Source organism: Lissotriton helveticus, chromosome 1_1 (genome assembly GCF_964261635.1).
Source record: "Lissotriton helveticus chromosome 1_1, aLisHel1.1, whole genome shotgun sequence".
Lineage (NCBI taxonomy): Eukaryota > Metazoa > Chordata > Amphibia > Caudata > Salamandridae > Lissotriton > Lissotriton helveticus.
The window spans coordinates 2,136,880,019-2,136,905,048 of record NC_136057.1 but is presented as its reverse complement, the minus strand read 5'-3'; the positions used below and the strand labels follow the sequence as shown (position 1 = coordinate 2,136,905,048).

Below are 25,030 nucleotides of genomic sequence, written 5' to 3'. Positions count from 1 at the left end.
ATCAATAAATAACATCTTTTATTGAACACGCCCGTCTCTTCCTTTTCTCTACAATCTGGTGAAACTAAGAATGCACGTACTGACTGAGTAAAATAAGTTGTCTTTTGTTTTCACACGACTCTAGAGATACACTCTTGATTAGGGGAGAGCAAAGTTGTCATGTTCTATGGTTGTCAGAAACTAAATCCCTTCTTGTCTATCCAGGGAGGTTCAACTCCTCCTTGCCTATTCGAGAAAGTTTCTAGTGAACTCTGAGCTAGCTGGCAAACCCAAAACTTTAAGTCTAATATCGACAATAGAAGACCTAGTTAACGTCTGGTCTAGGCCTATACTATTGAAGGTATTATTCCAATGCGCAGAGCCTATTGGGATAATAGGAACTACACTACAGTCCGGTGTTGGGTCTCTGCGCCAGGTTCTCTCGAGGGCTCGGCAGTTCTTCTTGGAGCTCTTGAGTTCTTCGGTGAACCATGGGGTTTTCTTGCTGCCGGGTCTGCTGGGCGGGGTCCTCAGGGGGGCGAGGTCGTCAGCGCATTCGCTGATCCACTTCGTGAGGTTGGTGGCCGCTTGGCTGGGGTTCGTTGTGCTGGTGGGTGGGTTCTTGCTCAGGGAAGTCGCGAGTTGGTCGGCTGTGATCTTGTTCCAGCTTCTGCGTGCAGCCTGTTGTTGTTGGTGGTGAGTCGTGGCCCTTCTGAAGCTGAAGTGGACGCAGCTGTGGTCCGTCCAGTGGAGTCCGGTGGCGTGGCTGAAGGCGATGTTCTTGCTGGATGAGAAGACGGGGTCGAGTGTGTGTCCGGCGTAGTGGGTGGGGGTGGTCACCAGCTGCTTGAGTCCGAGGTTGGCGAGGTTGTCCAGCAGGGTGGTGGTGTTGCGGTCGTTGTTGTTCTCCAGGTGGAAGTTGAGGTCCCCGAGGAGGATGTAGTCAGCGGAGAGGAGGGCGTGCAGGCTGATGAAGTCGGCGATGTCTTCGCTGAATTGTGTGCGTTGTCCTGGGGGTCTGTAGATGAGGGTGCCTCTGAGGGTGGTCTTGGGGTTGATGTGGACCTGGAAGTGCAGGTGTTCGGCGGTTGTCAGGGTGTCGTCGGTGTTGGTCGTGATGCGGATGGTGTTCCTGTGGATGATGGCGATGCCTCCTCCGGTCTGGTTGATGCGGTCCCTTCGGATGATCTTGTAGCCGTCTGGGATGGCGATGGCGATGTCGGGCGCTGAAGAGGCGTTCATCCAGGTTTCCGTGAGGAAGGCGACGTCTGGTGAAGTGGTGTCTAGCAGGTTCCAGAGCTCGACGGCGTGTCTGTGGACGGAGCGGGTGTTGAGCAGGATGCACTTCAGGTGGCTGCTGTTGTTGCTCGTCTTGGTCTTGGTGGGTGCGGGTGTAGTGCAGGTCCGGATGCAGGTGAACTCGCAGGAGCGGCAGCTGAAGGGTCCGTGGGTGCGTCTCGGGGTGGCTCGGTAGCATTCCGGGAGTCGGCCGGTGTTGAGTGCATTGAGGGTGGTGGCGTCGTACGTCCAGCGGGTGGGCTGGGGTCTGCGAGGGCCAGGGGTACTGGCACTGGGCGCGGTCCAGGCGCGGACGGGCGCAGACGGTCTTACCTTTGGCGCGCCTTCGGCGCACAATCGGCGCTCCCGCTGCGCGTTCGCATGGTCGCCATTTATGGCGAAGTGCGAGGGAGGGAGGAGCAGCTGGGAGGCGGGAGCGGGGAGGGCACAGAAAGAAAAGGGGGCGTGGCAAACCAGCGGAGGCGGGAAGCGGGGAGCGGGGCGGGAGGTTACCGGGGCAGCAGAGGGGAGGAAGTACAGGGGGACAGGCGATGAGCAAAAACAGTAAACAGTAAAAACAATGGGGCACACAGTAGGAGAAACACGGGGCACAAACGCCTAAAAAGGCAACAGAGCAGCGAACACAGTAACAGATGCCCCGACCGCAGGAGACCACGCCGCTCGGCGGCAGGGGGCGTGGTCAGCCGGCGGCAGGCAGGGTCAGCGAGGCAGGCGGATGGCACACGCAGCAGCTGGTGGCCGTGCGGCGCGGGTGTGTCCTAAAGCTAGGTCACCCCAGTATGACATTACTTGAACAGTGCAGGTTCTCTTTTTTGGTGTATGATTTATATCTCAACATACGCTTAGTTAGGGAAGAGTAGACAAACGACTCATAAAAACTACAAACGCCACTTTGTAGTCTTACACGTTATCACGAGAGGAGCTGCCTGAGTACGAGCCAGCGCAGAGGACACAATGCCGTTTTTAAGTAAGAGACCTTGTTTGTTTATCATGATGGTGTTTCATTCAATATTACAGCATGTTTGCTTTCTAGCTAAACAGTAGTGTGGGAGAGGAAGCTTCTTTGTGGCACGAACCCCGGTCATGACGTGATTGGAGGGCGACGTTGGATGTTAATTGAACCATTCGTCCAGACCAATAAAAGCGCCCTACCTGTGCCGTTCTTTGCCTCCCCCTTGACTCAGCAAACGTCCGAGGCAACGACGGACAGGTAAGGACGCGCTGGGCACTTTACATGTTTACGACCTGTGTTCTGAACTTCTTTGGTTTTATGGGGTTTAGAAGTATGGGTCTCCTAGCAGGGTGGGTAGAAGCAATGAGCTGCCTTTCAATATAATATGATTTGTAATGTAACCAACACATGCCACGTTTGCTATAGAGCTCTACTGTAAGACATTGAAAATTATAAGAAGTGCGAGATCTTAATATAGAGTCTGAACACATTTTTCAGGGTACATTTAAGTAAATATTCAGGGGACTCTTGATTAACTTATGAGTCTGAATGTAACCTGGGGGACGTATACAAAAGTAATGGGGGAGAAGTTGAGGTGAGGAGGGAGAAGTGAGACACCATTCTATGGGCTTTTTTGAAATGTTTACTCTGGAGAGGATCAACAAGTTGAGGGTTTACAGCATGAGGAAGTTAAGGACTGACAAGGGTTAGACCTATTTCTCTATTCCCTTTTGTTTTACTTTCCAGAGCGGGGCCTCTATATCCTGAGCTAGGTCCAGGTGAGGTGAGGCCCAGTCCCCGGTGAAGACGGGTGAGAAATTAAGACTTTAATATGATTATCACTTTTCATGAGAAACACTAAGGTTTGAGTAACAAATTGGAGTAATTTTTGGTATGTTTTTCTGTAGATGCCTTATGCATCCCTTGAAGCGGAGGATTGATTTATATAGGTTGTATCTGTTCCAACCTTTGATAATGATATCTTTTACACCTATATCATTTAAAAATATTTTTGTGTTACGCACATAGTGTTGCGGTAGCTAAGTTTAAGAGCAGAGGCCCCGAGGGTAACGGTTCCCCTATTGGCTGAAACATGTTGGCCTTACGTTTTGCAGTTATTTGTTGAACTTGCCCCTTGCACTGTTCTGTTTTTAGATTAGGGGGTGAGGCTATACATACAATTAAAATTTTGTGTTTCTTCCCTTACCATCCTATTTTAAAATCACCACCTTTTCTGTTTTTTGCACTGCACTTTATTCCCTTGTGGTCGGTGAAATTGGGAATGTACTATCTGTTCTCTAGTTTGGCTTGATCCAATTGAGCTAACTCCCTATGGATGGTAGATAGTCTCTATGATCAAGAGACACACCATCCGCATGAGTGGATGACCAAATGATAAGATTGATCACAATGTTAATATTGACGTGAATCCAAATAGTTGCTCTAGGATCACACTATTGATTAATCGTTTCTAGCTCCTTGTTGGTTTCTCAACTTTTTTCCTTTTTTGTTTGTGACTCCTCTTTTTACTCACTATTTGGAGTATTGGAAGCCAGTCGGCTACACTGTTGATTCTAGACCCCCGGTTCTACTTGTTGTTCGTATTATAGTAAATGGGGATGGGAACCAGGGCTGGTCTTTAAATATCCCTGTGACCCTACTTTTATCTTTTGTGGTTATTGGTAGCCAAGGGTCAGACCCAGAAAACGGTGCTGGCAGGAATCTGCATTTTTTTGCCATAGTAATCAGCCCTCTGGATTAATGCTGGAAACATTAAAATAGGAATTTCCCAAAAGGGCTTGTAAGTCACTTAGGGAAGAACTGGTATAATTATTCCAATGGGGAAATTCACCCAAATCAGAAAACGAAGGAGCATTTCATTTTTTAGAAGTAGCCAATTCAAAGCAGGGGGTTTGTGAAATAGTGGCATTCGGAAACAACATATGGTTCGGGATGAGACAAGCACGATGCAAAGTCTCAGTGCCTTGCACTTGCCAACTTTTTGAACCCCAAACAGATTTAAGATCAATAGTATCTTTCCACAGTTCATAGCCCCCAACAGCCAACTGGTCAATAAAGGACTTCGAATACAGTAATTTAGTGTGGGTAAGTCTAACCTTGGAAGAGGACTTCTCAGTCCGCATTAGAGTTTGATTGATTAAAATCAGTAAAATAGGAAAACTTTTTTGCAAAAGTGTTTTTGAGCTGCCTTCCACAGGTGTGGGACAGTGCTCCCACTTTGTGTAGTTAACCACATTTCTAAATGAATTTGTCTTATGCAGAAAGTGATTGCCAAAATGCTGGTAACAGTACAAATCACCATAATTTGCAGATACCAAATACAAATCTTCAGCATCGAAAGCAGCATAGTATTTCAAATCAGAAAATAAAGCCTCTAAGGCTTTAACGTCCCAATAATCAGAGCAAATATTTTGTTTAACCTCATCCCCCTTAGAAACACGGAGTACATTGGGAACATTAATAACCTCTGTGGGACCATGTATCTGGAACTTTACAGCATCCTATACAATCCCATCTAAAACGGGCCAAGCAGTTTTATTCACAAATTTCTAGTCCTTCTTCATGATGTGCGAAGAGGAGTGGGGAGCCAAAGTTCCATCAATCATTCTAATTGAAATTCTTTCTTGAACGTAGTGTCCATTGATAAAACGGAAAAAATACACCACAAATCCAATGGACATGAACAAAAAAAATTGCAATAAGCACCAGCCAAATGTAAGTCCAAGGAGTAATCAAAATTTTTTTTTTAAGCCAGGTAGCAAAAATTGAAATTTTTGAAGGGGACTTGGATGTGGAAGAGCCAGTGTCAAATGAAAAACAGGATTGATTAGCCCCACGGGTCTCCAAATCAGGCATAGACCAATCAGTGGGGTAAGTATAATCAGTGTCATTAATATCACCAGCAGGTAGATTCAATAAAGGATTCGTAAGTGGACTCATTTCAACGACAACATCAGGCCCGATGGCAGGATCCGGGGCCAAAACAGAGTGACGCACCATTGCTGGACACGAAACCGCAGGCGTCATACTATTGATAATCGGCCACCCTGTGTGTCATTTGAAAATGTCAATGGAAATGTACCTGTTCCCCTTTCGCTCAGAAAGATGAGGTAAAATGACTGTTCTTGTACCCTGCACACCAAGCACAGCAACTGGAGCTCGATAGGAAGGACCAAATTCTTCCTTGTTGTCGATCTTCTCTCGTACCAGTTCTCCAACTAGGGGTAGCCAGCCGACTACCGGAATCTGCAACGCAGCTTCAGACGTGGAGGTCAAGTGTTCCTTTGCAAGACTGTCTCTGGTCTTTTGTAGGTTCTGCAAAACATTAGAATGTTCATCTATGTCAGAGGATGCGGCTCCCGCCGCCATGTCTAGACTATCAAGGTCCGGAATAAACATCTTGATGCCAAAGAGCATTTCGTATGGGGTCCTCCCACCCAGAGACCTTCTAGGGAGATTATTTAGTGCACATTGAACGCTATTGAGATGGGTCAGCCAGTCTCTGCCAGCACCTAACACTTTCGCTGTCAAGGATTGCTTTAAGTCACGGTTCATTCGCTCCACAACACTATTATCCTCAGGCCGGTATGGAGACGAAAATTTGACCTGGACCCCCAATGAAGCCATGGCATCCTTGTACGCCTTAGAGGCGAACGCTGGACCCTGGTCCGAATGGAAGGTACCACACGTAAAAATTCCCACAAGGGCACGCAAATCCCATACGATAGTTCTAGAATCAGCGCTCCTTTGAGGCCACACCCAGACAAAGCGCGTGAAAGAGTCAACTGCTACTAAGATGTACTTATAAGCAGTATCAGAGGAGAAAGGACCGCAGTGATCTAAATAAACACACGCAAGTGGCTTATTAGATATGTACAACTGAGTTTGGAGCGGGGGTGCAGCAGAGGAAGGTTTAATTTGCTGACAAATGCCACATTGAAGGACAAAATCAAGTGTCTGTTTGGACAAACCCGGCCACCAATATCATTGCTGGAGAAGAGAAACAGTGGCTGACACGCCGGCGTGCGCAGAAGCCATCCCAGCGTGGGCTGCTGTAATCAAAGCCTGCCTGCGTTCTGCGTTGGGAATCAACCTGTCACCAACATCGTTAATTCTCACATAAGGAACTTTATCAGGACTTAAACGTAAGAGTATTTAGAAGGGAAACCCTTAGGGTAATTACCTCCCTTCTCTGTTGCGGCAATAGCTGCCAAGATGTCATCATCAATCTTACTTTTGGAACGTGTAACCCCTGCCACTGCATATGTTGCAAATGCTGTCTTCGCAGCCTCGTCCACAAGACAGTTGCCAACAGCGTGAACTCCAACACACTGATGACCCAAAGTATGAATTACAAAAACGAGTGGGAGTCGTTCTTTGAGCTCAGCCTGACGAACCCAGATCATTTTATGTTTTATTGTGCGACCCTTGGAGTCACGATAATCATTTTGAGTCCAAAAGGGTTGATTGTCATTGTAAGACTGAACTCAGTAGTAAGAGTCACTCACAATAAGAGTAGTCACACCTGGATCAGCGTACTCCCATGCAAGCATCAGAGAACAAAGTTTTGCCAACTGGGCGGTACAGTCCCCAAATGTCTGTGTATGCACGACATTGGATTTGAATTCACCATCCACCAGAGTACCAACCACAATTGCGCAGGCCGAAGAATATGCGTGCGTTGAACCCATAGCCGCTTGCGCGCTTCCGTCAGTGTAAATGATACAACGGCAATCCTCAAGTGGGCGCATTGTCAGAGGAGCAGGATGAACATATTCATACTGCAAGTACTCCTGAGTCTGCAAAGAGGAATCAAAAATGAACAGGACATCCGGGGATGTCAAGGATGTGGCCCATTGTATCCACCCAGGGTGCAAAGCTTTGGAATTCGGTACACTGGCTTTCGTCACTGCCTCCAAGGCAGGATACGGAGTAACAACCAAAATGCGTTTTCCGTGAGACAGTGCACATTCCTTAAGAATCGTCATTTGCACTGCTGCCCAAAAAAATTCCACAGTGGAAAACCGCAACTCAGCCGAAGTGTACAAGTGTGACTTGTAAGCGATAGGGACTGTGTTACCCTCATTAAAAGTGAGGTACGTGAAACCCACCGCCCCTGGCACGATTCTTATCACCAGGTTGGTGTGATTATCACGAGTCAACAACAATTTAGATTCTAGGAGATCAGCCTGCAAAGATTGCAAGATGGCTGAATGTTCTGGCAGCCAGCACGATTTGGAAAAAGTTGGTTGTATCAACGCATAAAGCGGCTTGATACGCTGGGCATATTCGAGAATATAGGTACAACCGAAATTCAAAAAGCCCAGCAATGATTGTAGTTTTGTCAGTGTTGCGGGAGCTCGCAAAAGTGCGCATTTCTCCAAGAAGGGAGGAGCTAAACCTCGACCTTCATTGTTGAGCTCGTATCCCAGAAACAACACTGTGTACTCTGCAATGTGTGATTTTGCAAAGTTAAATTTATAGCTAAAGTCCGCAAAACAGCAAATTATGCAGTCAACAAGGCACAGATGCGGCCATAACTCGTCATCTGTGAGATAAAGGTCATCCACATACGTACATGCATCTGCGTCGAGTCTCTTCCAGGAGATAGAAAATGCGGGCGGCAGAAACGCCTGGATAATTCTTGTAGCCCATAGCCAAACAAAGGAATTGCCGCTGTTTGCCACCACTTGTAAAAGCCGTCCATTGATTACTAAGAGGGGACAGATTGTGGGAAAAAAAACATTGGATATGTCAAGTGTGGTTTTGAACCTTTTACGCACGAGACTATCCACAAGAGCAGAACTGTGAGTATTCTGCACCGCGCACGTAATACAATGTGAGTTTAAGTGGAGGTAATCCAATACCAAACGGTACGAGCCATCTGGCTTGGTCACAGTAAAATGTGGGTTATTCATCGGAGACACAGCCATTTCAATTACACCTTGATATTCCAACTGTTCAAGGACTTCTGCAACGGAGGCTTTTGCTTCACGTCGCACGGGGCATTGGGGTTGAGGCTGTGGCATCGACCGCAAGGGAATCTCATGTTGAGGCGAAAATTTGTCCCATCCACAGTGAGTACGGTAAAACGCCGGCGCAAGCGCCTTAGCCCAATCTTCTGCAAACTACAGAGCCTGCTACTTCGGCAATGTGCGCGCGAAAGCGGGGAGGATCCTCCTCCCCTTGTGGAGCAGTTAAGATAAAAGGTAGGGGCCAGTCGAACTCCGCCAACAAAATATCATAGGTAGTTGTTAGATTTTCCCAAAAAAACACTTTTACTTTTTTACAATAGTGAGGGGGTCGTAGACTGATATAAGCACTACTCAAGTGTCTCACATCAAGACCACACTTGTTGTCGGCGCCATGTTGCAAGGATTTCTGCTCATACACAGAACTGTGCACAGAGACCCAGGACATTAGTGAATTGTGGTGTACCAGAAACTCACCTCAGTACCTAGAAAACCCCACCCAGCTAGCAATCAGTGTCACATTAGCTCTTCGTCCTATAGCAAAGTAACCAATGATTAGACAACCTAGAACATGCGACTTAGGACCATCTAAGGAATGATGGGAAGTGAGAATACTCTTTTGTTATACTCTCATACCAATCCAACACAGGAGTAAAAAAGAGACACGGTAAGGTTAAAATATTTATTTTAACGACGTGATCTCATGCGCAGTATTTTAGTCAACATAAACGGACATATGATTAAGAATAATATGGTCAGCATGGTTACAATTCCATAAAATACAAAAGGAGGAATCATATTACAATGATAGTGCAAACAGGTTATATAGCGCCTAGTTTTAACACCCTCCCTATATAGGAACTTTGTATTATAAACTAAAGAAGGTCTCTTGGGCTGGAAGATTAAATCAGGCTCTCCGGCTGATCCCCTTAAGCCAGCCCAGTTTAGGGACTTCTCCTTGTGCTGTCTGGCTCCACTGCACAATCTTATTAACGCTTCATTCTCATCAGCTATCATTCCAGTTAAATGGAAACAGGCATGGGTCTCTCCCATATTGAAGAAACCTACCCTAGACCCCCTGAAGCCAGAAAATTGTAGACCAATATCCCTGCTTCCGTGGGCTGCGAAGATTGCGGAGTCCCATGCAAATTCAATTCTTTCCAACTTATTGAAAACCAATAACATTCTGGATGACACTCAGCATGGGTTCCGCGCGAGTCATAGTACGGAGACGGCTCTACTGACTATGACGGAGCATCTTCGCTCCACTCTTGACATGGTCAAACTGCGGCACTGGTCCTATTGGATCTGAGTGCCGCCTTTGACACCGTTTCACATCGGTCTTGCTCCACCGGCTCGAAGAGGCAGGAGTTATAGATCTGGCTCTTGCGTGGTTTAGATCTTTTTTGTCGGAGAGATCTTTCCGCATCTCTATCCCACCCTTTCTCTCCAAGGCACGTGCTGTTGAGCAGGGTGTCCCTCAGGGCTCGGCCTTGAGCCTCACCCTGTTCAATCTTTACATGCAACCACTTGCTGCGGTCGCCAAAGTTTGGGACCTTAACATCGTCTCATATGCTGACGATACGCAGCTGGTGGTCGCCCTTACGGAGGAGTCGACTGGGGGCCATGCCAGATTCAAGGCCGGGCTGTCTGCGGTGGCAGAGTGGTTGACAGCTAACTGTCTGCAATTAAACGCAGCTAAGACAGAGGTGTTGCTAGTTGGTAGGAACTCTCATTTGTGGGGAGATCACTGGTGGCCATCTACATTGGGGAAAGCCCCTGAGCCAAAGACGGAAGTGAAAAATCTGGGAGTCTGGCTAGACTAGACATTAAGCTTCTCTACTCATACAAAAAAAGTTGCCGCCACTTGTTTCGGCATCTTACGCAGCTTGAAACCTGTCCTGAAATTTTTTGACTCTGCCACCAGGCAGCTGATTGTCCAGTCTACAGTGTTGTCTAGACTTGACTATGCCTGTTCCCTGCTGCTAGGTGCTAACCAGGCAGAAATCATCCGAATGCAACGCATTCAAAATGCGGCTGCCAGAGCACTAGTAGGCTTGCCCAGATTTAGCCCTATTTCTGCTACCATCCGAAGGCTCCATTGGCTTCCCGTAGTCCAACGGATACAGTTTGAGACTCTCTGTATCTCGTTTAAAATCCTAAGACTGACTACTCCAAAAATGCTCTGTACGCTTCTGAACTTGTATGTCCCCTCACGGGCACTACGTTCGGCTGGTCAAAACCTGGTCGAAGTTCCACGATTGAAACGAAGTAGAGCGGGAGGACGCTCGTTCCGCGTCCTAGCAGCAAAATCATGGAATGCCTTACCAATTCACATTAAAGAAATGGTAAGCCTGTCCGTCTTTAGGAAAGCCATAAAAACATATTTATTTCCGTAAAAATTTCTTTTGTGGTGCCTATTCCATTATTCCACTCTTGGTTCCTTCTGGATTTAGCGCCGGGACGCCCCTTCGCTGGGGCAGCCGCGCGCTTTACAAGCTCCAATAACATAACATAACATAACAAAAGTGCCACTTTTACTTGGCTCACAGCTGCCAAAATGTTGTGTCTAGAATGTGTTACACGGACATGCCGATAAACAGGCTCACATGTTATGATAACCTTGACGGCTCAGCACTCACTGTGCAGACTAGGGGCACAATGTATGTTTAGAGATGTCAAAAAACAAACCTTTTCTCATGTGTAGACCTTAGTGAAGGCTAACTTACAAAAACAGCTATGCAGTGTTGTGTGCAAAAGCAGCAAAAGGTAAAATGGCGTTTAAACTTCTAATAAGCTATGCTAACATAACATGCACGCAAAAGGAGGCCCTAAACCATACTACACCATCTGCCACGGCTTGGGAGAGAACGGCCAGGGCCTCCGCCGGGCACTGAGGCAGCACTTGCGCGACAGTATCACAGATAGGAGAGGTGTGGGGCCGCGGCCAGGGCGACTGACGCTGGAATCTGGGGACCACGGTTCGATCCCCGGCTCCGGCGGCAGGTTAGCCCAGCACCATGTGACTCTGGGCAATAGCTCGCTTAATCTTCCCGACAGCCCCCAGCGCCTAGAGACCCTTACGGGTGATTGTGCGCTTAAAAAAAAGTATGCGAGTATCGGCCTAAGAGGCACGCAGTATTTGCAGATCGCACTGCCAAGCTGGAGGAAGAGAACATGCCCTTCCCAAGAGGATCCAGCTTCTTGGATTTCCTGTCTGGGGTAGCAGAAGGGAATGCGCCCTTGGAAGAAGAGGCTTGGACTACCAAGCTCTCAGGGGAAGGGTGTTGGGTGAGGAAAACTGTCACCCTGAGCCGGGCGGTAGCGGAGGGCTATCGTCCTTTCCACAGGAGCGCAGTGTTGGGCTTGGACCAGATGCGGAGGAGGATGTCCGTGAGGGCTTCATTGAAGGGCAGGAGTGGTTCAGAGGAGGTTGCCGTAAACTGAAGAACTTCTGTCAGGAGATTAGTCCTGACTGCCACTGAAAGGAGTTACAGGCCCGATGCCTCGGCTGCCCTTCGCACCACCAAAACGCAAGATGCTCCCTCCTCCATAGCCATGGTTGGGGAAGAAAGCATGCTAAGGTCTGGAGAAGTGTCCAGACCACTGGCGTCACCCAGGTCCTCTCTCCAGTCCGGGTCTTCCAGCAAGTCTGCTGAAGGGTCCAGCGACCCCTCCCAATCCTCATCATCACAGACGGAGCCTTAGAGCGACACCGTTCAGAGTCCCACATCGTGTTAGCCAACTGACGGGGAGAAGGCAAAGAGCGCCGGTGCTTCTTCACCTCAGTCTTGTGCCCCGACTTACCCGAGGACTTCTAAGACTTGGAATGGGATGAGGTAGGGTTGCTCCACAAGCGGTCTGCAGACTTTCTCCTCGAGCGAGACCGGGAGAAATGCAGAGCTGAGTGCTGGGCCTCTAAAAGCTTTCCAGAATGTTCCGGCAAAGACTTTACATTTATGGCCCGGCAGTTGGAGCACGACTTTGGGTCGTGGTCGCGCTCCAGACACCAAAGGCACACGAGATGCGGGTCCATCACAGACATCAGTTTGTGACAGGCCTCGCATGGTTTGATGCCGGTCCGGCGGTGTGACATCCATCGCACACCAGGAGTCTACGGATCGAAAATAAGTCAACAAAAGGTCGAAAAAAGCTAATTCAAAAAGTGACTAAAGGGCTTGCTCTCTCAGGGTCTGCGCCAGGCTAGCGCAGAAAATTTAAGTACAGACCTTAGCGCTCAGGGGCAGCGTCTAAGTAGGCACCGCAATGTCATCCCGGTGACCACGACATTGACAGCGGACGTAGAGTCATCCGGCACCACCTATCGATGCACAGGGGTACGCCCAAGAAAAAAATGCTCCAGATCCAGTCTGACGCCTGGTGAAAATTCTAAGGTAAGGAATCTATAACTGTCTCTTTCAGATTACAAACATACCTGTTCATTCACATATAGAAACTTCTCTATCCTCATTACAAACTTACCCAATAGAGGCATAAAAAACATTTCCAATGAACAATAAATAGAATAAAAACACAAGCTACGGTGTGGTGCGTCTCTGACCCTTTACCAGTGACACAAGAACTAACAGTAAATGTTAAGGCAGACACGATTAGCTTATGCTTTGCTAAAAATGTATATGATCCATAAGACGAGAACTGTTGGCTATGCCAATGCTTTCCACATACAAAATGTTTCAACTTTCATGACCACTGAGAACTGATATGTTTAGCAACCAGTACATAGGCAACTGTGACCTCCACCATGGGGCGTGGCTACGGCGCGCAGCGGAATGGCTGCCTGATCGGGTAGCTCCGCAAGCCGGAATACTATTTGGCTATTACCATCCTTTAAAACCCTAAGGGAGCAACGAAAACCCCTCAAAGCCGAAGACTATCGACATTGGCAAGTCGGAACCGCTGTAAAATTATGAGAGTCTGGTAAAGACGCAGATCTCTTCCGTGCGAGCGGATTGAGAAAATGGCACCGGCGTAGGTGTTGAGCGGCGGCCATCGTAATATTAAGTGCCGGACTGAGACTCTGAGCCCTGGGGACCCCCTGCTGCGGAGGTATCTTGGAGATTTCAGTGCAGCTGGTGGGGGATAGTGCGGGACCTGCGGAGTGGGTCTCTCAATGTGGTCGGCGGCTGTGCGACACACGGCAGGCGCCTGAGGGCAGGAGTCCCGCCGCGGGTTGAACGGGGGACCCCCTGCCTGCGGAGGCCTGGGCCGAAGATTGCTGCAGCGAGAGGGGCGGCCGGCGGAGGGGATCGACTGCAGACCCAAGGCTGGTGCAGGACGTTGTGCGGACCGGCGCAGAGAGGCAGACATATTGGTTCCGAAGGGAGGAGCTGGCTGAGGCTAAGTGAGGCGGCGGTGCGGGTTGGGCCTGGGCTGCCGGGGTGACGGGATTCCTCCTGGGTTCTGACCCTGCTTGTGCGGAGGGCCCGGGGCGCGTTATTGGGCGGCCGGGGGGTGCAGGATCGCGGCGCCGACTGCAGCTTGTCTTGGGCGGGTGCTGGTCTGCCGCCCGGTAGCGGGGGGGGGGGTCATCTGTTGGGCTCTTGAGTTCTGGCTAACCCGAATACGTCGGTCAGGCGGTACCCCGAACACTGAATCTCTGTAGAACTGTGGCGTTCTTTGCTGGTGTCCCCGGTTCTCTACCACAGCAGTAGCACAGATAAAACACGCAATATTATACAGTTCTGGTCGCTGATTGTGCGCGCTCCTGGACACTGAACACTGCAGCTCTGTTCACTCATTGGCGGGTGTCCCTGGTCTTGCTGAGTGACTTTGCTTGTTGGGGAGGACAGGACTGCAGTGGGGGACATCAGGGTGATATTTGCAAACACCAGCAGAGAAGAAATAGTCAGAGCTGAGTGCCTTTGTAGGGGTAGGGCGTGGAGGTCTGTGACATCCCGGGAGCTCTGTAGGTCAGCATGGGAAAGTCGGATCCTAAACAAGCGAAATTACAATTTGATAATAAACGTAGCACTCGGGCCACGGATGCGATGGGCGAGAAATCTGAATTGCGTACGGCTTCGGGGCTGACGGAAGGTGCGGAAGACAACACCAGGACCATTCTGCTGGAGCTGCGGGCCGGCATGAAATCAATAGACAGTAAAATAGATGCGCTGGCGACCGGACTAGACGTAGTAAGGAAGAAGGTTGATAAGCACGAACACCGGCTGGACGTTCTGGAAAATCGAATGTCCGATACTCATGACGCGCAGGCCGAATCCAGTACGCAGATTTTACAAATGGGAAAAATACTAGAAGTTATTAGTGCTAAAAATGAGGATTTAGAAGCCAGGTCTCGGCGCAACAACATTCGCATTCTCGGCCTGTCGGAATCTACCACTATCTCTAAAATGGAGTAGTTTATTGATGGTCTATTGCGAGAGCTCTTCGGATCCGCCCTTTCCACAGTGATGATTGTGGAGCGAGCACACCGTTAGCTTGGACCGAGACCTAAGCCGGGCGCACCTCCTCGCCCGATCATTGCACGCCTTCTAAACTATGCTGTTAGAGACGCTATCCTGAGAGAGGCCAGGGCCAAAGATCCCGTGGTTTATAAAGGAGACAAGTTGTCTTTCTTTCCGGATTACACACCGGTAGTGCAGGCGGCGAGGAAAGAATTTGTGCCAGTGAAAAAAGGTTACTGCGGGCCACTGCGGTACCATACGCTATGCTTTATCCGGCTAAATTGAAAATTACACATGAAGAACAGGCACATTTCTTTATGGACGTGAAATCGGCATTGAAGTTCACTAACCACATCTGCAAGATCAAACCTCGGCAAACAGTGTGGCAGCAGATCAAGCATCAGGCCTGGATGACGCGGACTGATGGTAGGGCAAGTGACTTGCAGACATCATGAGTGAGTGTGCTGGATTCTTCTGAAACACTCAGGGACTGATTACTCACGACAGATGGCACACGGAGGAGATAAACTGGAGTACAGGTGGCAAAGACACGCAAATGTTGGAAATTATATTTTTTGGGGGTGGTTACACTTGACATTCACTGGAGGGACAGGCATTAATGTGTGTCCAATGAAGAAGCACTGAGGGTGCCGTTGGTGAACTCCGGCGGTCGTACTTAGGTACGGGTAATTGCTGCCGAGCCTCTTCCCCCTGCGGGTGTTCCCCGAATGTTCTATTGGGTGTTTTTTTAGATGGTTTGGAGGGCAAGAGGGAGGTGTTTGTCTCGACCTAATTGCGAGGTTGGAGTGGGTGGGGGGAGGAAGGTGAGTGTTGTGGGGCATATGTTGTTTTCTGTTGTATCACATCTGACGGTTTATGCACGCAAAAAGTGGCAGCAGAAGTGGTTGGGAGTACTGCAGTATGACATGGGTGCTGCCCCGTTGAAGCGTTTAATGCATGCTGGTCAAGTAGGGTTGAATTGAGAACTTACAATTGGTGATAAATGCACAATGTTAACCTGGAATGTCCGGGCCTTAATTCACCTAAAAAAGTGTGTCAGGTACTGGCTTATTTGAATCGTCATGCGGTGCATGTGGCTTTATTACAAGAAACACATTTGACAAAACACACAGAACAGGGCTTGGCGGGCGAGTTTCACGCTAGCTGCGTCATATTCATCCTATGCTAGAGGTGTAATGATTTTAGTAAAAAGAAGGGTAGCATTTCAACCGGTCCATACGTATACGGACGAAGAAGGCAGGTGTGCGATGGTGCATGGAAAGCTGAGTGGTAAAATGGTTACCATAATCAACATGTATGGACCTATCATGGACTAACCAACTTGTTTTAGTGGCATGTATGCAATATTGAGAGAGTGGTCTGAATCTTCAATCATATGGGGAGAGGATTTGAACACATACCTGAATCCTGAATTAGAGAAATCTAATCCTATATCTCATCGCACCCCTAAGGTAGCTATAAGTATAGCCTGTGCTATGGAAGAATTTGGTATGAGTGATATTTGGTGTGTAAAGAACCTCAAGGTAAAGGAAGGTACACACGCGACACCTAAGCATAAGAGCTGGTCGCGATTAGACTATTGGTTGGTGGAGGCGGAGATAATGGCATGGGTGGATGATGTGGCGCATCTCTCTAGAACCCTGTCGGACCACAACCCGGTGCTGCTCGAGCTGACGATCCAGACGGCTGTGCATCGCCCCTTTACGTGGCGACTGAGATCAGAGGCAATGCTGGACCCGATATATGAGAACACGGTACGGGAAGCTATAGAACAATATTTCGCTTTAAACAAGGGCACTGTTGATGAGGCTTCGACACTGTGGGAGGCCTTTAAGGTCAATATCCGAGGAGTGTGTATCGGTACTGCTGCGGGCATACTGCGTGATATTAGGACACAATTGCAAAACACTGAAAACTCGCTGCGAGAATTGGAACGTGAATATGCTGTGACACCAGGAGGGGAAAAATTAGCTCGTATACAAGAACTGCTTCAGACATATGACGAATTGGCAGACACGGAGATAAAATATTTGACACGTAGACACACGGCTAGGTGTTATGAGGAGGGAGGACGACCAGGACGTACGTTAGCATTTAAGATCAAAGAACGCATGGAACAGACGCACATAGACCGAATAGTGGACGAGCAGGGGGATGAACATCATCATCCAGCCGACATTACGGGCCTGTTTCGGGATTTTCATGCTGATTTATATAAGTCTAGGGGGGCTGACTCAACGTCCGAAATAGAAGCATATTTGGAGGATGTGGCGTGTGCTTGGTTGTCAGATGCGCAGAGGGAGTATTTATGTTTACCTATCGATAAGCAGGATGTTAAAGTAGCGATAGCGGCATTGTCTAATGGCAAGGCACTGGGACCAGATGGACTCACGGTGGAGTTTTACAAACAGTATGCAGATCTCTTAGCACCGCATCTCCTAGAAATGTACGCAGAAGCACATGACACGGGGCAATTACCGCCATCTTTGAGACAGGTGTTGATAATCGCTCTGCTCAAAAAAGATAAACCATCGGACAGGTGTGACTCTTACCGGCCGCTGTCATTGATAAATATTGACGCTAAAATATTGGCCAAGATCTTGGCTACCAGATTACAACCCCTGATGCAGTGCCTTGTACTACCTGATCAATCAGGTTTTATACCAGAGAGATCTACATCGCACAATCTTCGGACAGTTTTTTCTATGTTTCATGTTCTGGAGCCGACTCTGCCAGCGGCGGCAGTGCTACTTGACGCTGCCAAGGCATTCGACTCAGTGGAATGGCAGTATATGAATTTGTGTTGCGGCGCATGGGGTTCCCGCCTTTGTTTTTACAATGGATAAAGGTGCTTTACACGGAACCTACAGCGAGAGTGAGGATAGGGGGACTGACATCTGCACAATTCCCCATAAAGAGATGGACCCGTCAGGGGTGTCTTCTGTCACCACTATTGTTTGCAATCGTCCTCAAACCGTTAGTATGTGTTATTAGACAGCGACACAGGGAAGTGGCCCTCAATTTTAATTATCGTCCGGTAGCTATTTCTCTCTATGCGGATGACATGGTTCTGTTTGTGTGGGAACCATCCAGGTATTTGTCGCAACTGCTCCGGGAATATGTGAGATTTGGTCGCCTATCGGGCCTATGCATAAACTGGGATAAGTCTTTTATCATCCCACTGACGACATCCACGACGCAACCAGATTTAGAATTTCCCTTGGTGTGATCAACGGACCCAGTGAAATATCTTGGAGTGTGGATTCACCGGGATCTCACTACGGTTGTTCGGGAAAACTTTGGGAAAGCTTATGCGAAGTTGGAGAGTCAAGTGGATAGGTGGATCTCGTTACCGTTGTCGTTAGCGGATCGTATTGCACTTATTAAGATGGTAGTTTTGCCACGGTGTTTATATGTTTTTCTTAACATCCCGGTGGTATTAACAATGGGGTTCTTTCGGACTCTTCGCACACAGTTAATAAGTCTAGCGTGGGGGGGTAAGTGTGCTTGTGTGAGATGGTCGGTACTTACCAAGAGTTACGAGAAGGGAGGGTTCGAAGCACCGGACTTCTATGTGTATTATCTGAGTGCACAGGCACAATACTTGTTTTACTGGTATAGGCCTCATGCGTACACTCCACATGTCGCGGTGGAGGAGGGGGACGCCGCCCCGACACCACTACACAGCGTGATTAATCATTGGACACTATGCACCCCGAAGACAGAAATAAATGCAGTAGATGCCACGGTCGCTGCCTGGCAGAGGATAGGGCGCTTGGCACACAAGCTGCCGATATATGCGCCGCATATGTATCTGGAGCATCATGTTGCTCATCTGTCACACACGAAGCACCTTTAATGCATTTGCTGCATGAGGCAGGTTTTCGACGCATGATGGATGTGTATCCAGATGGCTCATTCATTACACAAGCCGACCTCCAATACGTTAGTAATCCATCACTACTATTCAGATTTGGGGTACATCGCTTACGACATGCGGTCCGGGAGCACTATACCACGTACCCGCGGGAACCCCCCACGCTATTGTCCTTATAATTTGCACTCACTACCCCTAACAATAAACAGCTGATATCTAGACTCTATAGGATGATTAAAGATGAAAGCATTAGTGAGTCTGATGGGAGTCGGGAACGATGGAATGAGAGTTTGTCTGATCCGATCTCGGAAGCTGATTGGAAATATGTTTGTGGACTGACTGGGACTCTCAATATGAATGGGAATCTGCGTATTATACATTTTAAATACATACATCAAGTGTATTATACTCCTGTACGTCTGCATAGGTTCGGGTTACGTGAATCGTTTAGTTGTGAGCGGTGTGGACAAGAACATGCAGATTTTTTACATTTAGCGTGGGGATGCCGGCGGGTGTCTGAGTTTTGGGGAGCGGTGGTACGCCATTTGAAAGATATGGTAGTTGTGGAGCTTCAGTGCACTACTCTTGTGTGTTTGCTCTGTTGTGTACTGCACATTAAGGGAGTGAGTGGGAAATTTGTACGTCTGGCTTTGCTATTAGCGGCGCGTAGAGTGGCGGTTGTCTGGGGGGAAGATGCCAACCCAAAGTAAAACAGTGGCTGAAAGATCTAGTCTATTGTAAAGATAACCTAGAGTTATATGCAGAGGAACTGCCGACAATCTCAAGACCAAGGGATATTTGGGAACCGCTACGTACTTTTTTGCTAAATAACAGCGATGTATACTGATTATTGTACAGAGAAGGAAGGGGCGGGACAAATGATGATTACACAAAAGAGAAAATACCCTGCCATGACTGTGTAACCTAGGCCTGAATACTTTAACCTTTCCATGCCCCCTCAAATATTTAGATTGCCAGTGCTACCACATACTGCCAACAACAGGACGGCAACCGTCGGCTAACGCTCTGAAGCCTACAGACCCCACGTGCGACACTCTGTTGACGCACCTCCAAGGTAATAACGAACAAATAAACAATTAGCCCCTAGTAGCGAACGATGGCTTGACCAGAATAACCCTTATTAAATACTTTAATCTTTCCATGCCCCCTCAAATACTTAGATTGCCAGTGCGACCAGAACCGTCAACAGACCCCAATCTAGAGAATTATCACATCGAGTCACCAGGTACCTATTTGGCTCCTAAATACCGTGTTTGTTCGCCTCTGCATCAATCTACCTTTACTAACCTCCCAATATATATGTACTCTGATATACAGGTTATCTACACATCAGCTACTAGATACCAACAGCCTCTTACCAAATAAGAGCAACCTTACAGGTATTACTCCCACCTAGTTTTTTCCTATCAGCCCCGATACCAACAGTATTATTCATCTAATCTCTAAAGTAGTTAATCTTACTCCACAGCGTAAACATCAGAGGCTAACTCCTAAATAACAAGATATGTGAAAATTGAAATTCAGAAAACAGATTAACGATATACTGCAAAGGTACCCATTTAATTTGGTAACCTGTCTGTATATTGTCTGAACTTTCACCTTTTGGGCCACTCATAATTACGCCCCCATATTTTTTAATTTATCATTAAATCAGAGTTCAAATCTTCAAGACAGACCATCCTCCATCCCGCATCACTATTTCAACTCTACCTATGTGAGAACCAACATCAATTATACGTTCAGGTACTACCTTTATCTATCCCCCCATCTCACTTTTAATCTCTGTCTTGTATCCTCCATCTACTGTTATACCCTCTTAAACCTTTCACGGGCCCTTCCCCCCTCATCTCTAACCTCCATCCTCATCTAGCACTGTTATTTCAGAGCGTTATCTTAGTTATCACCTAAGTCCTCATTCCCTCTTACCGTTAAACATGTTACATAGTTTCTGTTATATGCATAGTAAATTTGTCTTTGCTACCCAGTAAATGTATTAATCCAAAACTGATAGCATATTGTACATAATTGTAAATATCAGGCCGGGTTCATGCTCTCTTCACGACATTATTGTCTCATGTCTTACCACTGTATAAATGTATCACTACAAAGCCCGCCTTGTTTTTTTCAAGATGTATATATCTAGGACTCTTCACGGACATTGACAAGCACCACTATTGTTTATATCTTTTAATATGTACAGGTCTACTTGGATACCCACATGGCTCCCTGATGAAGGCCTCCAGCCGAAACGCGCGTAGATGATATACCCAGCCATGTTTTAATGTATAAATATCTTTAAAATAAGCCTTCGCACAGATCTCAAGTTAAGCTATACTATCATGAAATATGTATAGGATCCGACAATATAAGTCTATATATGTAGATAACAAGTCACATGTATAATGAAGGCATGCACACAATAACCATGTATATCTAAATGACAATGTGCTTTTTACCATAATGAACACTTAATAAAATAATTTTGTATCATGTTTTCTGTCTAATTATAGTTTGTGCTGTCACTAGTCCGTCTCTGTCCACTGTTTCAAACACTAGTTCCTAATTGCTTTTTTCAAACATTGTAACCTAGGCCTGAGACATGTTGAGGATGTGATTATTTTTTGGTTGTGATTTTTTTTTCTTTTGCTTATTTATTCTTTGTTGTGTCTTGTTGAGCATTGTATCACTCTGGTGTATAGAATACTTGTAACTTTAGAACCACTGGATAATGACTGCCTATTGTGATATGCGCTAGACTGACTCATTGGAGTGACAATATGTGATTTTTCTTATGTTTGTCTTTTTGTACAATAAAATAATAACATTTTTTTTTTTTTAAACTGTGACCTCCACCCTATATCAAAGCATACTGAGAGCTTTTCAGAGGGAGACCACCTTCATTTCTTTAACCGTGATTAGATCAGTGGTTACTCTGTGTTAAACACAACATTTTACCAGTGCATCAATACAGAATGATAATCTCACTCGCCAACAAATCTTTTACATTTGAATTCTAAAATATCGACTAGGTTTGAAAGGCTTGCATCGGAAACAGCAGAACTTAGTATCTTTCTCAGTGCTTCTTTCAACCCCAAAAGGTATGTTAAGTTAGAGTAGTTAACATGTTCATTCAGCTAATGAGTGGCTCAGAATTTTCTGACTACTGTTTGAACTTCTGTTTGCAAAGGGACCACCATTTCTAGATATGCAAAGTTTAGCACACCTGGTAATTATTATGTGTGATAAAGTTCACACACTTTAACAAGAATTTACCATGACACATGGATTTGGTGTGGTAAGCACTAAAGGTGGTGTGGCATTTCCCCAAAACTTGGAATAGGTGAAATGTATCGCACACTATAAATTCTGGACCCAGAGGAGTGAGATTTTATCAGTTGCGATAAACAGCATCTAACCCTCCAAGTCACTCATAAACTCGGCCTATGACCTATCTTTTAAAATTGTAGAGTGATGCAATTCATCAATAGTCACCTCTGGCACAACAGGCTCACTCAAAGTAGGCCGAGAAGTTGATGGGTCATCCAGCAGCATCTGTCCCATGGGAGGAGTGTGTATTGGGGATAATAGAGGAGCCAAACCTAGTAAAAGAAATTACTTGATTTACTTTTGGATATTAACTCATTTATCAATTAAATATTGAGAGAATGTTTTAATGCAAGCATCAGAAAGCAAAATAGACATTGTACAAACATTTATGTTTTGTGACAAGTGTGATCTACATGTGCCCTGCTAATGTTGGCTCGCAGTCACTCACTACACTAATGTACTGTATACATAACTCTACAAGAGAAGTGCTAAAATTGCTCCAAAGAGCCCAGCACTGCCACGTTTGAAGTGCATGGGTGGTACAACAATCTGGCATGTGTTGAATCCTCATAGACCAACACTGGATTCTAGCAGTACAATACTTTGAGAGGTTCAAAAATAGAGCAGATCTTCTGAAATGTCAAGTTTGCTACATTATTTTGTTTCAACAAAGTTTAACAAATAAATTTAAGATAAACAAATGCATAACTGTGAAGTTAGATGTCCAGGGAGGGTGGACACTTTCCTCATGAGGCAGGACAGTCCCTATAAAAACAAAAGAGTGCTTACTGGGGATCTGAGATGACAGAAAAATAAAAGGACTAAACAGAACAAGTCTGCTACAGTAATTAGTAGAAGCTTGATGGAAGATTTTGCAGATCATGGAAAAATAACTGGCTGAGAGAAGTGGGATATTCTATGGTTTATGAACAGTTAAGTTTACGAGGGTGGGGATGTTTACAGCATTTCCAAACTTTTTTGGGTCACATGTAAAACGGTTATTGAGTTCAAACGGTATTGAACAAGTCCTGCATAAGAGAAGCATCTTTAGGCTTTTAGAAAACCAATTCATGTAGAGAGCAGGCACCATTACAAAACAGTTGATTGCATCTTTGTAGGAAGCAGGCTTTCTATACACTATACCAAACAGGGGTATAGTGTGCGGAGAGTCCAGTGGCTATCCAAAGGCTTTACAGTTGCTAAAGTAGATAATACTAATGCACAAGTTACTTACCTTCGGTAACAATATATCTATAAGAAACATTAGTAGTGATAGATTCCTTACCTTAGAATTACCCCCAGGCTTCAGACTGGATGCGGAAAGTTTTTCGTCAGCAGTACTCCTGCGCGTCGGTAGGTGTTGTCATGCCGCTCCGCGTGCATCGTTAGCTCCGGAATGAAGTCGCTGGAGCAACTTAGACGCGCCCACGCGTGCTGATGTCCGTTCTGTACACAACTTTCCACGCCAGGAAAGCAGAGCCATGCAAGAAACTGACCACTGATGACATGAAACTAGGGCCCTGAAAGGGATGACCTTAACCCTAGAAATCAGTTCGCAGAACAGGGAGGATGGGTGGAGCGGTAATTTCTTACAGATATATCGTGACCGAAGGTAACTTGGGCACCTGAAAGAAACATGTAGTGATGGATTCCTTACCTTAGAATAGATCCCCAGCAATACCAACCCTGGTGGAGGGTCTGCGAACCAAGATCACACCAGAAAGTCCTGGAGAACAGAACGGCCAAAGAAGCGGTCTCTCCAGACTTGGCTGTCCAATCAGTAATGCTTAGTAAACGTGTGCAGCGAAGCCAATGTAGCTGCCTTGACAGATGTCATGCAAGGGAACTCCCCGTCCCAAAGCAGTAGTGCCTGCCGTCGCCCTGGTAGAATGGGCGCGTAGCCCCACAGGAGGCTCCTTTTTAGTCAAAGAATAACAAGCCTTAATGCATGGAACAAACCACCGAGAGATGGTCCGCTTGTGCACGGTCTGACCTTTCTTGGCGCCCACGTAGCCAACAAAGAGCTGGTCATCCACCCGGAACTGTTGTGTGCTGTTCCGATAGAAAGAGAGCGCACGTTTTGGGTCCAGGCGGTGTAGCCTCTCTTCCTCTTTTGAGGGATGCGGAGGCGGAAAGAAGGTGGGCAAAGTGATGGCCTGCCCGATGTGAAAGGCAGTGACAACCTTTGGCTTTAAAGATAGACGAGTTCGCAGAACAACTTTGTCCGGATGACCTGAGAGAAATGGAGGCTTAGAAGAAAGAGCCTGGAGCTCACTCACTCTTCTGGCAGAGGTGAAGGCCACAAGGAAAGCAACCTTTAAAATGAGAAGACGAAGAGGACATTTGTGAAGTGGCTCAAAGGGAGCACACATCAAATAAGTTAGAACAAGGTTCAAGTCCAACTGAGGCATTATGAAAGGAACAGGAGGGAAAAGATGAGTAATGCCTTTTAAGAATCTATTTACAACAGGGGACTTGAAAAGGGAAGGCTGATCTGGAAGCAGTAAAAAGGCTGAAATGGCTGAGAGGTAGCCCTTGATAGTGCCCAGAGCAGAGCCCTGCTGGGCCAAAGAAAGGAGAAAGAGGAGGACCTCTGAAAGAGGGACAGAAAGGGGTTCCACAGCCTTTGCTGTGCACCATGCCACAAATGTATTCCACCTGCAGGCATATACTGTTTTAGTGGAGCGACGCCTGGCTGCCAAGATGACATCACAAACTTCGGGAGGCAGGTCAAAAGACGTCAACATTCGCCACTCAATCTCCACGCAGGGAGGTGGAGGCTGGACAGGTTCGGGTGGAGGACCCTCCCCTGCTGCTGCGACAGAAGAGGCAGACGAAGCGGGGGATCGATCGCCATGCTGAGTAGCTCGGGATACCATACTCTTCTAGACCAGTCTGGAGCCACAAGAATGACTTGGGCTTGGACGCGCTTGATCTTCTTCAGCACTCTGGGTAGAAGTTGTATAGGCGGAAAGGCGTACAACAAACCGCAACTCCAATCGCAACGAAAAGCGAGTGCCGCAGAGGGCAGTCTTAGATTAAGTTGTATCAGCGGTCCCACACCCGGAACCAGCATAGCATTGAGAGAGCACAACGGACTGTGACCGTATCTGACCCCCGGAGGAGATATAGAGACCTT

The 25,030-nt window shown here is 47.0% G+C and overlaps 1 protein-coding gene across 7 annotated transcripts in view; it reads right to left on the bottom strand.

The window, feature by feature from the left end:
• The window catches only part of BRDT (bromodomain testis associated), a 2,808,714-nt gene that overhangs the window by 697,744 nt on the left and 2,085,940 nt on the right, over window positions 1–25,030 (bottom strand). For all 7 annotated transcript variants that reach the window (XM_078646309.1, XM_078646320.1, XM_078646312.1 and 4 more), the window contains one exon: window positions 22,057–22,163. In XM_078646309.1, coding sequence (XP_078502435.1) covers window positions 22,057–22,163 — 107 coding nt within the window. The remainder of the gene's footprint in view (window positions 1–22,056; window positions 22,164–25,030) is intronic.